Source organism: Corvus hawaiiensis, chromosome 3 (assembly GCF_020740725.1).
Source record: "Corvus hawaiiensis isolate bCorHaw1 chromosome 3, bCorHaw1.pri.cur, whole genome shotgun sequence".
Classification (NCBI taxonomy): Eukaryota; Metazoa; Chordata; class Aves; order Passeriformes; family Corvidae; genus Corvus; species Corvus hawaiiensis.
Genome location: NC_063215.1, coordinates 68,187,728 through 68,204,837, shown reverse-complemented (window position 1 = coordinate 68,204,837; position 17,110 = coordinate 68,187,728). Strand labels below are relative to the sequence as shown.

General features: G+C 41.2%; 1 protein-coding gene across 4 annotated transcripts in view; it reads right to left on the bottom strand.

Annotated features, from left to right (window-relative positions):
* Window positions 1-537: 537 nt before the first annotated feature.
* The window catches only part of GRM1 (glutamate metabotropic receptor 1), a 192,773-nt gene continuing 176,200 nt past the window's right edge, over window positions 538-17,110 (bottom strand). Inside the window, exons 9-10 of one of the 4 annotated variants that reach the window (XM_048297640.1) lie at window positions 14,732-14,812; window positions 4,051-4,139 (exon numbers count right to left, since the gene is read on the bottom strand). In XM_048297640.1, coding sequence (XP_048153597.1) covers window positions 14,752-14,812 — 61 coding nt within the window. In that variant the 3' untranslated portion in view covers window positions 4,051-4,139; window positions 14,732-14,751. Of the gene's footprint in view, window positions 4,175-14,731; window positions 14,813-17,110 lie in introns of all 4 variants that reach the window. The other 3 variants (XM_048297639.1, XM_048297637.1, XM_048297638.1) reach the window with 3 other exon arrangements.

The following is a 17,110-nucleotide window of genomic DNA, read 5'->3' as shown; positions in this document are numbered from 1 at the left end:
TTTCCCGGATGGGAGAAGCAGACATCTCAAAGACTATTTTCAGAGAAGGGCTGGTGTTTTCCCATGTCCTTGGGAAGCAAAATTTCCTGTCATTTCCCATTGAATTCCCTTCTACAACTTGTCTGCCTGAATGCATCGTTACAGTTCTTCTGAATTTTATTAGGAAGCCAAAAAGCTGAGGGTTTTTATCCAAGCACAAACCCTCCACCCCTCCACCATCTCACCTCTGTGACACAATTCAATTGATACCTACCTCCATTTAAATATCCCACCATCTCTTATTCATGATGCTGAAAAGCCCTGGAACAATGAACATGACTATTTTCTACTCAAGAAACAAAAATTTTAAAATTTTGGCATTCCATTTTTAAATAATAAATAGAAAATATTTATTTTACATCATTTTCAAGATCATTTTGACAAAAAGGCAGTTTTCATCAAGCATTTGACAGATCAAAAAAAAAAACTTCTACAGAAAGCTTCGTAGCTCATACAGCTGCATACACAAGGTGAGTTCTTGCTCTTTAGATATATTTACGTATGTGTATGTTTCCCGTTTTAACAGTTACGAACTAAAAGCTAATATACTGAATTTCAAGAAAACTCCTACTCATGATATAATTACATTGCAGTAATAAAATCAGTGCTTAATATGTTCAAAACAGACAGATATGAAAACAGTATAGTACCTTGCCACATAGCCATCTCCTTTCCTATGCAAATCTGTTCTATTTCTTTTTCTTATCTCAGGTCTTCAAAGACTGGCTTTTTAGTATCAGCTCTGTGCTACTGACAACGTATGTTTTTGGAAACAGCACAGCAGATCTTATACTACAATTATTAGAAGATAGAATTCATTGCCAGTGCAGTGATCAGCAAAGAAGATACAGCATTTTCCTCACTGCTTTAATGAGTAATCAGCATTTTAAATAAAAGAAACAGCAACAAAAAATATCCCCCTAAAGGCCCCAAGTGGAAAAAAAAATCAACCAACTAACCCTCAGGTGTCTTCAATTCATCATAGAGACATCAATATGCTAACAAAAATGTGTCTTTGGGCAAAGTTGTTTCATGCTTTGCACATCAGCATGATGATAGCATTGGCCACGAGTAATATTGAAAGGAGCAAAGATTGTGAAAAGAAAATGAGGAAAAAAGACTCTATCTGGTTTTGAGCATAAGCCAAACCTTCCAATACCAATGCTGCATAATTAAGGGAAAAACTATGGGATTTGGATCTTCAGAGAAGGATTGATAAATGAGCAGGACTTCTTAAAATTGAAGTGAAAACAAAGAAAAAGAATAGAATTATGATAATTCAGAAAAACTCTGATAGAATATTCAAAAGAAGCATGGTTAAAATCAGGGTTTGTAACTATACTAACAGGAAGAAATTCCTATAAAATATTTTTCTAAATGAAGTGTAGAACTGTGGGACAGGTCCTCATCCTCAGCTGAATTCAGCAGCCCAAAGATCATAGCAGCTAAAATCCTGACCTGTGTATGTATAATAAGCACATTTATAAATAGGGTCATGATCATTACAGTTAAGTTCAGGCCACAGCAATTGGACCTGGACTTTGACCATGCCAGTCATTAGGGAGCTTTGGATTAGGCCCATCTCTAGGAAACACATGAAAGATAGAGGAGGAGGAGGAGGAATAAATGACAGAACTACAACCACCTAGAAGCGACCTTTAAGATGCTATATTGTATATTAAATACAAGAAGTGAAAGCATAGGGAAAGAACATGCAACTAAAGATGATAAAGTGTTTAAAAGAACTGTTAATAGCAAAACCTGGGAATTTAGGCACACATTAAGCACTGATGAAATTTCCTGTCCTGATGTGATTTCATTTTAAATTATCTGAAGCAATGAAATAGCTGAATTACTTTTCCTGTCTCTCACCTGCAAGATTTCTAAAATAGACCCTTTTCTTTTTGTTTTGTCTTTTTTTTTTTTTTTTTTTTTTTTTTTTTTTTTTTTGTTAGCCACACTTGCTCAAAACATGTAAAATAGCAAGTTCTCAATGCACTGGTTATTAACACCATATGTGTACTTCATAAAATATCTGCAAAACAAAACAAAACCCTATTCTAAGGGTAACGACTGTCTCAGCTTGTATATGAAAAAAGGATGTGTTAGCACAGCATACAAACCTTCAAAGATCTATTGAATATTCGTAACAATGCCATATAAAACATGATTTAAACATAAAAATATTCATAGTATATAAGACAATCTTCCAGTGGTAGTTATTGGACATTACTCTTCACACATACCGTACCCACGCATACAGATACACAAACGTACGCTCCCTCTCTTGCCTGGGGGCTCCGTAGCCCCCAGTGTGGAATTGCCTTTCTTCCAGATTAACAGTTGTTGCTCTAGGTAAACAGCTGTTTCTCAATGCATTTGATTCCAAAGTAACACAAAGGAATGATTCAATGGCATGGCAAAATATGTTGTTTTTTGAAAAGATAGTCAATAAATATTGTTCTGCTACAGGAAATGTTGTGTACAGTTTAGCCACATGGTTTGCAACCTTATACAAAAGGGCAGTTTTTCTAAGTCCTTATTTCATTACAAGTACTACGGCAAGGCTTTCTTCAGAAGCCTCTTTAGTCTTAACTTGATCATATTTCTCACTCTGTTCACAATCAGCATTAAAAGAAGCCCAAATCCCCCCAAAAGTAGCCCAGGATGAAGAACAAGTCATTCAGATAGGAGTCAGTAAGAGCCATGTGCTTTCACATTATCTCATCTCCTCACCCCCAAACAACATTCCACAGTTTTGCCACCTGTGGAAACCAGGAAAAAAATATTTATGCATATATGTCTCATATACAAGTATCTTTGTTCCCCTTCACCACACTCTGCCCTTCCATCTCCTGGGTGTGTTACTCCCGTAGCAGACAGACAGCAGTCATGAGGTGTGCTAATGACATCTCCAGGTCACACTTCCCAGAGTCCTTTTCAAGCATTGCCAAGAGAGGGTGTGACTAAGTGTGATTATATTTTTTTTTTCCTGCGCGTTTATTCTTTTTTTTTTTGCTATAGAAGTTGTCCCTTTTGTTTGTGCTTTGTTATGGTTTCCTAACATTTTCCCAAAGTACAATATTTTTATTTTGAACAGATAGACAATCTTGAGCCCTCAGAATGGATTTTTTATTTTCTTTCTGTTTCATTTTAGTTATTTAAGTGCAGGATGAAATTTTTGCCCTGTCATTTGCCACTTTGTTCTCTGCTCTCTCTCCCCACAGTGCTGGGAGACTTGTCTCTGCAAGTCCTCCCAGTGGGCAGCTGCCAAAGTCCTTCCCATCTTGTCTCTTGCAGCATCTACAGGGTGGACGAGCTTTGCTTATAATCCCTCAGGATGACAGAGGCATAGGTCACATCTGGGGGTGTGCAGAGCACTGACTCCGACACAGGGGAGCTGGGCACGGAGCTGCCTGAAGCCACTGAATCCCGGAAAGGGGACGGGGGTGTCAGTGCCGGAGAGTCTTCTAGAGTCATTTTGCTGGTTGCCGGCTCCTCGTCCTCCTCCTCTGTGTTCTTTTCATAAACATATCCCTGAATGAGCTTCACCTTCTCGCTCTCTGCTTCCTCAGCCGGGGGAGACAGGGGCTCCTCATTGAAGGCAGCCACCTGGAAAGGCTGCAGGGCCGGCTGCTGCGGTGGCGGGGGCGGGTAGGGGGTCCGCACACCATTCCCTGAGCCAGGAGGGGGGAGGGCAGCGTTGAAGTCAGGGATGCTGGGGGCAAATTTGTTGACCACTCCTTGCAGCTGGTCCATGAGAGACTGTGGCTGCAGGGGCAGGGTCTTGGGGGACTGCTCAGGCAAGAAGAGTTGGGTTTCCTCTGCTGTGGCCTGCAGCGGGGGGGTCATTGCGACCCGCCTGTGCACCACCATGGAAGGGCTGCTGGACTGGTTGAGGCGAACGGGCTCTCTATCTTCTTCCTCCACCACATTGTACAGAGTCTTACTGCTGATGTCGGTAAAAGTCAGACTTTGGCCGTGGTAGTCTTTAGTGAGGGGTTTGATCACCGCTGTCTGATTGCACCCTGTCTCCTGGTTCTTCACATGCACTGAGAGTCTGTGCCACGTATGTTCCCCCTTTGGATCTTGTCTTCCACCTGGTTCAGACCATGACACAGACTTTCCATTAGAACTATGAATAAAATAAAGATGGGTTTATTTGCATTTACATTACAAAGACACAGGCAGTATAACAAACAAGCCTACAAAAATACTGATTGCTTTGCCTCATCAGTAAGCCTCCCCCCTCCAGTTTTTCATGTCCTCCCAGAAATACTACATGAGAAAACAACACTGTGATTTTCATCCAAAAGTGATTACTTCCTGTTGGTTATCCATCCTACAGCCAACCTGGAAAGGCTAGCCTGCGGGAAGGGCTCCGGGAGAGCCATCTGTGGTTTGAGGACTTGAGCTGTCATTTGGTATCTAGGTTTGCTCACCATTTTGCAGGGGGAAGAAAAAAAACAGGAAAAAAGTCACAGGAAAGCTTTAATTAAGCCTGATTTGCAGCTTATAGGAAATATTTTCAAGCTGTTGGAAGAAAAACAACCCACAGTCATAGCCTTTGGCAAACTGGGTAGAGAGAGAAATTGTTGCTAACCCCTCCTTTCCCTCTTATTCCCTCTCCCCCTTTTTGCACTTAGAAACAGATTAGCTATCAGAGAAATGAAGGGCTCCCAGGGCTTCTATGAGGTAGGAGGCAAATGCACTTCTTCCCGGGTGACTGTTATTTACGAACCAGGCTAAAATGCTGGGACGAAAACAGGTGGTTTGTGTGGGAGGCGGAACAAGCAGCAGCATGACCATGGTGAGTCAAACCTTCTGACTCCTCGTACGGGCTAGGTCCCATCGAAACGCTGGGCAGTTTGGCTGAGTGAGGATCTGAGGGTCAGGTCTGACACTGAGGAACTGTAGGTTTTTGCATTTCCCTGTACCCTTGAAAGGAGCAGCACTCAAAGCTGAGTGGCAGCTTGTTAGCAGCTGGTGGGACAGGGAGCTGAGCAGTGCTTTAGAGGACCAATAAACTGTTTAATTGCAGGTCAGGCAGTACAGACAGTTCACAAATCATAAAATACATCACCTGGGTGGAAACCAGAGACGGAGAGAAATTCTGAGATGATTTATTCGAAGCAGCCTTGTCTCAGGCTTTCATCCCTCAGGGACCAGAGGCAAACAAAGAATTAAAATTTCAGACTGTGTGATTGCGGTGCAGATGGGAGACAAAGTGAGTAGGAGGCTGGCACAGCAGCCTCACCTCCTGCTACTGCACACACCAGGGGAGATCCCTTCCCTTACAGTATTGCAGTATTTTTCTAAGCATTTCGCTTTCCTTGCTCAGACTCATGGTTCTCCTTTTTAAGGAGTAAATAATTGCCACTTGAATTTTATAAAAAAACCCCATATTGACTGACTTTTTCATAGCTGGAAGAGACTGGTACAACACAGATAGTGTTGTAAATCTGTCAAAACAGAAAAGAAATGTACATGACAATGTGTCACTTTTCTGCTGAGCAGTAAGTACTCCTGGAGAAAAAAAAAAAAAGAATTTAGGTGGATCCAAGCTGGGAAACTCATCTCCAACTCCAGACTCCAAATGCTGGACCTGTGACTCACCACCTCTGTGGGAACTGGGGCACATGAAAGGGCCAATCTAAAAAATTCATAACTCCCCAAAGCAGGTAGTTGGTATGACCTGGAGCTGTTTGGATTTAGAGTTTTAACCTAGAGAATAAAAAAGCCAAGTTCCCAGCTGAAGAAACAAACCTCTATATTATAGTGATCAATGAAAAGATAAGAATGAAGGTTTAGAAGCATTCCTGTTTTGGTTAAAATGAACTGTGGATGGCTTTTTTTTTTAAGTGCTATAGAGATAAGCAAATGAATATAACTCTGGAGTGTGAAAGATTTTTGAAGTAATGTTTTAACATGCCAAGAACTGCAAACTCTTCACACAGAAACACATTTGGTCTACTTTAACTTCAAAACAAGTCTCTTCTTGTAGAGAGAAAAATAAGTCAAGTGCTCTCATATTGTATTTTGCTGATGCTATAGCTTATAAATACTGCAAAGGGCTTTTCTAAAAAAATATGATGATTATCTGCTGCCTTTTATGCTAAGTCCACTTCTGCATCATTTGTTTCTTCATATCTAGTTCTGGTGCATCGTCTCACTTTTGATTCCCTCCTCACACCATCTGTTTAGTCTCTATCTCATTTTATTTCCAAGATTTTGTATTTTACATCAAAGGCAAGCACAGCTATTTTAAGGAACTCACTACCTCTGTCTTCAAGTCTTGCTCCTCTTTAGTTCATTTCCCTCTCCCTCACTCTCAAATTCTGCTCCTCTCACTTCTTTCTTCTGTAGCACTCTCCATAGTCCCAAGTCAATGGCCATGCTTAAGCTGTGCTAGGACTGCAATATCCAAATATGAGCAAACCATTTCATCAGGATATGTCTGGTACCAACTTACTCTTCAGGGAGAGCTGCTGCTGCTGACAGACCTTGCCTCTTGCTTGCCAGACCTTAATGCTCATGGCTCCAACGGCCTCATGACAAAGAGTTTTAGGGCTGCAGTGGCTCTCTGTGGGATCCATTTGATGACATCCACTGATTATTCACCTCAGACTATTGTTTCAGCTCTTTGCCTCTACTTTCTCTGTTTGCTATGTCCAAGCACTGCTAGCCTGTTAATGAGTCACATTTTGAGATGGAGTCTCAAGACTGCCACAGAAATACCTGAGCTCTGTCTTGCTGGATGGCTGGCAGGGAGTCACACCGAGATTGACACATTCAGGCAGAATTCATAATTAACATGCAAGAAAAGCACTTGTTATGCTGGAATGAAGAGCAGCCATCTTGAATATCATTAATTGACATTTAGACAAAAAGCAAAGAGGGGTCTCCAAAAGCTCAGACCTGAACTGAATCTCAGTGAGAGAAGGAGTTGTCTCACTTGTGCAAAGCAACGATGACAATCCTGACTATGTGGTGGCCCTTCGCTAAGTGATTGTCATCCCCTCTTTTGAAGGAAGCATCCCTTGGAGAAGGTCAAGATCAAAATAATCTGCCTGGCATAATGGGAGAAGGGATGGTTTTCCACACAAAGGCAAGAGAGGGCACCAAGCTGGATCACAGTTGGGGTATTGAAAACCTGATGTTCAATTGCACAGCAACGAGATGGCACCAAGTGGTGGTTTCTTCATTTTATCAATAGGATGATTATCCAGTTCATGTCCACCAGGTATTTATTTGTCTTTCCTATCTCTGTCCTTTCTCCTGTTAATTTCTCATAGGATTTAGTCTTCACAATTTCTGCATAGAAGTGAACTTCTTGGAGTCTCAAGAGATCTTAAGGTTTGTACTTGAGCATACCCAGTGTAACACTCCAAGTACTATTTCTTCAAATCCTCCCATCTAGTCCGCATGTTCAGACAGATTCCTGGATATCCTATCAGCACATAGGATGGGTTTGCTTTTGCTTATAAGCAAGAGCATACATTGAATTTAGATGTTTTTTCTCAACTTTCACCACAGCTTTATCTATGGGCTTTGTATTTTGGGGAAAATAGAAGTATATTTTTTGTGTGAGTTTTTATTAGTTTCATGAGCAGAGCTGTTGCTATTTTTGGTAATTCAAAATTTTGCTTTTAATTCATGCATTGATCTTTATAACATACTCTCTGCATGACTCTGGGGCAGTCATTTTGAGGCACTTTCAGCCGTTTATTATAGACACTAAACAAAATGGAAAACAACTTCAGATCATAATAGTTACTTGCTGAAAACCTTTAAAAGAACTGATGCACATAATTCTGAGACTGTGGTTCAAAATATGCCTGCCCACCAGTAGGACATGCCTATAACCTGTCAGATGGCTCACTGTTCATTGTTAAGTATCTCCAGATGCTCAGAATCTGGCTCCTCCTTGTCACCAGGAGTTCCCCAGACTCAAGTCCAGTTTCAGACCAAGAACAGAGGCCTGCTCTTGCCAGTTCCTGCAGGATCTGACCTTGCTGGTTTCCTTGGAGCAGTGTCATGTCTGAGTACCCCACAACAGTTGGTTCCTCTTCACATTGCAGGAGTGTGAAGATGCCTTACTTTAGACATTGGATAGAAAAGGTTCCTTTACATTTTAGGGGCTGAATGCTTCTGAAGTGAAAAATTATTGTCCCATTGGTCTAAGGTAAGTTAGTCTGTGCAACTCTCTGATCCTTTCACCAGGGAAGTTTTAACCTGAGATCCAGAGCACAGAGAATTAAATCACCTTTGAGTCCTGTGTGCTTGCAACTTTGCCTTTTTTTTTTTGCCTTGAATATTTTATGTGTAACAATCCCTAATTGATAGCATATGAAATTGTTAAGCAGACTGATATGTGTTCTGATGAGGTTAACTCCAGGAACCCAGAAATTGGAAAATGGCTTCAGACGCAGTCCGGCAAAGCGCTTGAGAAAGAGCCCTTCCTGTTAAAACAGGAAGGGACATTCCTTGATCTATTAAGAGTTCATCCCCTGTTTCATCCTTTTAGGATGCCAGAGTGGTGGTCTTCTCCAAGTGGCCATGAGCTGAGGGAGAATCTTAAGCTTGCTGAGATGAGTGATACAGTCATTTGAGCCAGCTTGGTGGTGTTAGACAAGACACAGAGTACAGATTTAATGTATAAGGCTGTTTTTTTAAAAGCAACAATGGCAATTAACCAGATGAAAAGTTATAGGAGAAATAATAAATGTTACCTGTCTTTCGTTGCCAGACCAATGATTTGGCCCAACCTACCTCCTTGTAGTCACTACAGTAACTGAAATGCCACAGCCAGTAGAAAGCACTGGGATAACCTGGCAGTCCCTTCTATGACAATAAAATCTTAGGAATGAACATAAAATGCAAACTGAGAGGCTTATCAACTTTGTCAGCAAAAATTAACTCTGAAACAAACCTTGAACTATCTTACTAGCAACCAGAGGAGGTCAGTGTCAGGTACTGCCCAGTCATCCAATGCTGCTCCTGCCTTCAAAGAGCAGGGCACATTTACAGCCACCCAACAGCTGGCTCCAGAGCACAGCACATGTGGGGCTGTCCCTGAGCACTGACACAGAGGTGACCAGCCTTTGGAGGCAGTGGGACACAGGGCAAAAGGAAATGTCCTGTTCAACAGCTGTGCGTTGGACAAAACCTTTCTCATCCCCACACAGCATTTGCTGATGGATGCCATCCTAGGGAAGCCAGTGGAGGAATTCCTGCCCTGCCCACAGAGAGGCAGTCAGTCAACTACAAGCTTTCTCCAGCCCTGCAGTCACGTAAGTGGTAATGAGCCTGAGTAAAACTCTGTCCCACTGCGCCTCACTGTTCCCAGAGACCAAGCTAACAAGCCTAAAATTTAAGGCTAATACCTGCACTGCAGCACACTGCAGGTGCTTTGTTGGTATCCCCAAGGTCTCTTCCATTATTGTTTCCATTTCAGTAAGGCCACCGGGGCATGAAATTTAATTAAGGGAGTGAGCAGATTTTAATCCAGGGTACTGATAGCTCCCTGCACTGAGCAGTCTGTCCTCTCAGAGCTTCAACAGCCAGCCCTGATGCTCATTAGCAAAGCAAGCCATGCTGGTCTGCGTGTTTCTGCAAGCCTAGCTTCTGAACACTGGTTCTAGGGACTCATCTCTTAAACCTGGATTGGTAAAACTCCTCTGCACTCTCTCACGAGTGAGGGAGCCATCATCAACCACAGTCCCTATCTGGTGTATGCTGAGGATTTTTGCCTGACATAATCACCTAAATGAAAAACAGAATCACAAACCAATTTCAGCCTTAATTTGTTTACACTATAATCTCTATCTTGGTGATAAGAAACAGTTCTCACAGCATGGCTCCAATACTTTTGTTAGTGCTGTATAATTAGAGCAAAGTTTAACCTCCCACTTGTGTTTCTGGAAATTTAAATTACTTAACTAACTTTTCCTTGTTGCTCCCCTCCCTTTTTTTTTTTTTTTTTTTTTTGACAAAATTGCCTTGGGCATTGGGTGCATTACTCTATGTGAATTAGAGCACTACTTTAAATGTATGATGAAAACTGCTTACACAAAATACAGGAAAACATAATGCTGTTACACTGTCTTGCCAGGGCAAAACCTGATAATACTTAGGGGTATTGTGAGTGAGCTCAAGTCCAGAGCTGCCTTTCCAACTCTCTGTCTTGCCACTGGTTTATGTTAAATAAATGTAACATACTCATTTCCTTCATAAGTTACTCTAATGCAGAAGTTAAGTATCTATCTGAGTTACACATAAGCTTTCTAATGTATATTGACCCTATTGATAATTGGGGTATTTTTCTCTTTTTTTTAATTGAAATCTTAGTATTATACAGTCTGTAATGTGGATGCAGTAGCTATGTCTAGACTGAGTACCCTAGTGATGAGATCCTGGTTTCCATCCACGGGGTCTCCAGGTTGGGGTCAGACCCTTGGGCAGGATCAGAGGTTGGCAACCCCCCTCACGTCTCTGCTGTGGTCACCCAGATGGGGAAAGCTGGAACCACGACTGGGGTCACTCACTTTACGTTTGTGCAACCATGGAACAGGGTTGCTGCTAAGCTCATACCTGGCCGTAGGGGCAGGGAATTATTTCCAAATCCAACAGCTCAGATATAGCCAAATATCCCCAAATCAGTAGATTTATTCTACATACACTTTTATGTACATAAGCGCTTTTATACGGCTGTGAATTTGGGGCCACTAGGGGGTGGTGAGAGAAATGGTCGGTGCATTGCTTCAGTGTCGTTGAAGTCCCACAGCTTCAGCATGTACCACAGATCTAACCTACCTAGCTCAACAGAGGTGGCAGGATATTACACTGATAATGTGTATGAAGGTCTGACCACTAATTATAATTACTACCAGAAATCTGTAGTCTCTGAAATACAGAAGCTGAGTCACATTTCAGTCATCTAATTATTAGTGAAAGGATTTGGTTCACCTGTGTGTTCATTAGGTATTTTGAAAAAGTTATCAAATAACTATGAAAGTGTTGCTTTGAGAAAACAATCTAATAAATAATACGAAGTTCAGGATAATAAACAATTTGTCAGAAACAGCAATAAAATTCATCCAGTGTTCAAGAAATGAAGATGAGAAACCTGCAAATCAAAGTGAAATTAAAAAGTGCTTTTAAGCTTTTGAATCTGTTTATTTTGTTCTTATTAATAAGTAAACCCCACCAAATATTCAGAATGACTTCATCCTACTGAATCACTTTTGTAATTATTTTAAGGACAATAAAGATAATGCATGGGAAAAGCGCGGTGTAAATCATCATAGACTCTCTGTAATCAATGCAGAGGCACATTTGTGTTATCTGAAGGTGTATCTCATGCTACACATTCAGATAAAGGTATATGACAGTGCAGCCAGTGCCAATGCCTGACCTGAAGCATTTATTCTGACAGGCTCAGAAGGGAGCACAGTTGATAGAACCTGAAAACTGAAAAGTACAAGGTTTTGAGCAAAGTACAAAGTACAATGTTTTGAGCAAAGGAACCTGGAAAGCTTAGGAACATAGGAAGAAAATGCTAGAATTAAATTCATGTACAAAAAAATGGAGGTGGTTGCAACGAAGGCAAAATAGTCTGTAGGATTGAGAGGCTGTGAAGATCAACAACCTTCAAAAACCATTGCATCAAAAGAAATGCCATGGAGTTGCTGTTGAATAAGAAACACTCATTAATGAACTTTGAATATAATAAAACCACAAAAATTGCCCATGAGTTCTGTGTTCCCCACTCAAAAGCACCACACCATGGTGCAAGTAGGTCTTTCCTATGAATGCAGTTTGGTAGTAATTAAGACAGTTGGAGGTTTTTCCTTGCTTTCTGTAATCCTGTGTGGTTCTGATGAAAAATTATTTGGGCCACCATGTTTTTTGCCAAAAAATATATTGACAAACTGAAAGCTGTATAGTGAGCAGCAATAAAAAAGCACTGGGGACATAGAATAGAGAGCATGAGATAAAACTAAAATATCTGAATATATTCGGGTTTTTTTCAAGCATCTCAAAGGCATTAGCACCAAGACTAAAAGGTATTTCACATGGCATAGAGATGCCCACCTGAGACCCCTAAATGAAGCTATGAAAGGGCCAAGTTATACTGCACACCCAGAATATTTCCTAGTCAGTAGCTGTATCAGAGCAGGAATAAATTCCTAATGAACAGAAAAGCCTGTTGCCCTGGATATTTTCTGCCAAAAAGTGTGGAACCCTTGCAGGGGTAGCAGTCAATGAGGTCCTTCTCCCACTATAACTTGTCAGATTCTCTGGTATGCTTGAGAATAAAATAAACTCCCAATGGTTTAAACAGGGCTTAAAGAGCCATCAGACTTGCCTTAGCATGCCAACATTTTGAGTGCTCCACCCTGTGGCAAACTTAACCAAGTTTCAACAGGAAGTTTGGTCATGAGGCCTCTTGTCTGTAATGTATGGCTCTCCCTAATATGCTGCAGCACACAGAGCAGCCTATAAAGCCTGTGGGTTTTTTGGGTGTATCCAAAAGTTTCCATGGTAACGAATGTGCAGCTTCAGAAGAAAAGAGCCCTGAAACTCAGAGCTGATGCTTCTGGGGTTTTTTTTACATGATAATAAAATTTTATGATTCTATATTTTGATGATTCTGAATTTCTAACCATCTCCAGGATTGTACAGAAAATGGAGACGAACATTAGTGAAAAACACGCTGCTAAGTATTATATGCATCAAAACACAAGACAGTTTCAAGACTCTACATCTACTTGCTTGTAACTGGGAGCTGAGGGAAACCATAGCATGCATGGTGGTTTCTAGCATGTTGGGGTGGTGAAGCAGGGCCTCCTAAGGAAAATCTGGACTTGCAAACTGCTGCAGTTCTGGTGAGTGAGACTGAGGCTTGAGACAAGGTGGTGCTGATGGACAGCTGATGATATGATAGACACTTATCTACTGCTCAGACTAGGCTTTGTGGCCACAGGGAGCTCAGGCAGTCAGTTGCTGATGGAGGACATGCCCTTCCCTGGGTCACAGTGCAACACTGCCAGGCCTCTGAACACATCAGCCCTGGCTGGAGGGAGAGGGAAGCCTGAGGGGAAGGGATGGGCAGAGAAGCCAAAATAGCAAGCTTCATGCTCAGCAGGTCTGAAAAACTCCACTGTTTCTTAAAGCCTTTCTTATCTGGGCAGCTGCCACAAGCCTTTGGAGACCCGCTGACAGGTTGGAGCCCCACCAGAAGTGTTTCTCAGGAGCTCATGTGGATAAGGATTCTTTTTTTTCCAAATTGAAAAAAAAATCCCAAGCATTGTCATGCAAAAAGCAGGAGCTTCAGCCTTCCCTGTGGTCAGGAGTTTCACAGCCTGTGCCCATGCTTTTTTTAATAGAATCCATTGTTGCATTTGCTTTTGCCTTCTAATAGTATGCCTGTGTTAGACTCCCGTTTGAATTTCCAGACAGACAATTGGTGATCTGTACCCTGAGAATCTGCAGCACTTGTTCCAGTTCAGAAAAGAGGGGCATATTGTTCTGATTAGAAGATAGTAACAATATGTTTGATCTGCTCCTTACACTGCCTGTGCACAGTTTGCCTTTCAGGGTGCCAAATCTGGTTGCTGCACAAGCCCTGTAAAGCCATTGCTACTGCTCCAAATGCATATATGATGCATTTTGGGGATTTCTTCTGATCTGCAAATAAGAGGGGCAGGTTGGATTGAATTAACATAATTGCTACATGGCCACAAATTGCATAGACTCTCAGAGTCATACACAGAGCTAGAATGCTTTGCACTGCTTGGAGCAGTGCAACAGCATCTCTGGTTGCAGCAAGCAGCACTGCTCAAAATGCTGTGTCAGTGGACCACAAGCATCTTTCCACCAAGTCACTCTACAATCTTCCCTCGGGCAGGGAATGGGACTGTTTCACATCTGCTGCTTATCAGATGGAAATGATCTGGATCTGGAAGAAAGGAGGTGAAGCCTTTCTGGTTTTGCAACAGCTTGCGTGTTTTCTCCACCGTGTTTGTGTTTGCTCAGAGAGGGCAGTATTTGCACTTCTTGCATCTGAATAGCTGAACTTCGCTATTGTTTGTTGAATGCAGAATTATGCAGAATCTGAATGTCTTTCAGAAATTATAACAGAAAAATAATTCACTGCTATTGAGATGCTGTTTGTTCCTACGCCAAATCCTGCTGGTTTTATTTACACGTGCCTTCCTGTGATTTCCCTGTTTTCTGTAAATCCCACCAAACAAGTGTTTTCTGTGTTCCCTCTACTGGGTCTGCAGCCACAGTTCGCTAACAAACACAGGTAGCAAGAGCTGTGCACAGCAAAGGTGTCTCGCCATGTAAAGCACACAGGAAAATGTCATCTCTATGAAAAACTATAAAAAAGAGAAAAAATGTTGGCTGAATGGAAAAAGAAGGTAAAATTAGTACCAAAAAGAGGACATATTTGCAAAGTTGTAGACATTTAGAAATAAAAAAGTAAAAGCTGCAAAAAAATTATTCAGTGTCCTCTTCATCACATCTGGACAATGTTTAAAGTATTGTGTGAAACAAGGGGACATAAGCAAATTTCCCATCTTTAATGGCATGCATCACATTTGTCCCATCATTAGACATGATAAACCAATGAGAAAGAGAAAGCAAGGGGTAAAACCACTCTTTGTCATGCAGCTTCTCTTACACATTCACTGCAGGGATTTTTCAAAGCTGCACGTGTGCCGACGGACACTGGCTGGTGGGCGAGAACTCTGGCTGCCTCTTCCTGAAGATTGAAAAGAAAAACACACCCAGTGAGTGGTTATACACATGTGCACACATGGTGGCTATACCACTCAATAGGTGCCTGTCCCTGACCTATGTCTGTGGGCTTTCCCATCTTTTCTCCTCTTGTCACCTTAACTTCCACATAGATTTCTCTTTGGCTCCAGCACAATACTGTTTAAAATAGGTTTTCATGATGTTCATTCTGCTTCCTGTGCTGAGCCTTGATGCACTTTACATACCAGATGGCAAGGGCTGCTGTGCATCTAGCTGTCAGAGGAACTTTGCCCCTGGTATTCTCAACACAAGATGAAATGATGAAAAAAGGAGCATCTGCCTTTCATATCTTATTTACAAAAGCATCACCAAAAGTTTTTGCTGGTGGAGTTTTTAATATATACTCAGCTTCTGCTTTTCCCTTTGTCTCTCTTCCCCTAATCTGTTTTTCTAAATGTTTCTTTTACTTTTGGAGCTCTGGCTGAATAGTCACTATCTTTCATTATATGTGATTTCACTACTGTGCTTCTTTTCTTTTAAGGGAAGCATTGGGCTTATTGAGATAGACACAAAATGAATAGTCTCTTAAGCGCTCTATCTGCAATGGTAATTCAATACGGAATTGCAAATTGCAGTTTGGGTCATTAACACAGGGCGATTTCCACTTCATTTTTCTTTTCTTCCTTGCCCTATCAAGCAGATGCAAATTCTCATTTGTCTTCCCTATTATCAATAAAAATAATATACACACACGCGCGTGCTTTGACAAAAATCTCAGGTATTTTTGGACATGGAATGTATCACTGAATTTCTGCAAAAAAAAAAAAAAATCATCATTGTATTGCAAATAAAATGCAAATCAAAATTCAGCATTTTCCCCCATCGAACAGTCATAGTGCATGCTTGCCAGACTTCTGTGTACCTCAAAACAACAGATTCATGGATGGTGTGTGCATGTACTACATACTCAGTACATGAGCCAAACAAGCCATTCCTCTCACCACATACTAAAGCATGACATACATGGAAAACATGCATACCCATTTTGGAGCAGTAAATGCCTTGAGATGACTTCTGAACTATTATGAATAAAACACAAATAAGACATTCTGCTGAGCAATTTTGCCAACCTGATCACCTTGAAGCCTCTAGAAAAATTAAATTCCTTACCAGGTGTAATGAGATTGGTGAGATTTGAAAATTTAAAAGTGATCATGACTAGGAACTAAGCTACCATGCTCTCTCCTCCACCCTATTAAAATTACAGGGATTATTAGGCTTCTGATTAGACAGAATATTCAGCATTTCTACAGTCTTCCAGTTTTCTTAATCAATTGAGAGAATAAGAGCTTTCTACTTCCTGTACTTTTTGTTCAGTCACAGGAGCTAATTTTACAAAACAAGTAGCAATATGCCGTTGATTACATGAGATAAAAATCCAGAGCTAAATGTATTTCACACACATGTAGTTCTGTACACTCAACTGAGGGCACACAGCCACAGACAGCCCTGCTTAGGGACTGTGGAAAAAGTGAAAGACTTTTCTTTCAGAGCACTGCTTGGAACTTGGATCTTTCTGAGTCAACAGGCTTTGCCAGCCATCATTCCTCGGCTGCTGCAGTTTGCTGTCACTTATGGCTTGCTTAGCAGCACCCTCTCTGTATTTCTTCTTATTCATACATGTCTCTGTAGTGAGTTCAGAGCATTTTGCTCTCCAGGCTTTGAGCATTTGTAGGTCTTGTTATGAAATCTTCCTAAGTGAAAGAAAAAAAGAAAGAAGCCTGCTTCCTCAAGCAGTTCAAAAGGCCTCAAAACATGTTCAAAATACAGCAAACTCCTCTCTTACTGTGACCACAGTTGTGCTCCTCAGCCAATAGATATTAATCTAATAGCATATGCAACCCCCAAATGCCTGGCCAGGTTTCTGTTCTGGAGGAGGTTGTTGTTAAAGTGATGCTAAGCTCCATTAAAGCAGTTGTCCGCCTTTTGGTCAAGGTCAAGGGTGATCCCCACATGGCGATGCACAGCTTGTACTCTACAGAAATCACCTAAATCTCAAGGTTCATGCTTCAGTAGAATTTGAATTTATAGTGAAATCTAGATTTATAGTTACAGGAAATGTAGTGCATGTGTTGACTGTATTTCAGTGAAATATTTTCCAATTTTGAAATTATGAAATCAATGTTAACTGCATAAATAATAATAAACACTTTTGCATTGAATATTAAGTATCCTTGCAGGCTTTCTTTTATCTTCCTAGTAGTGTGTGCTAATACTGCAGAGCTGTGATTCAGAGTTAATG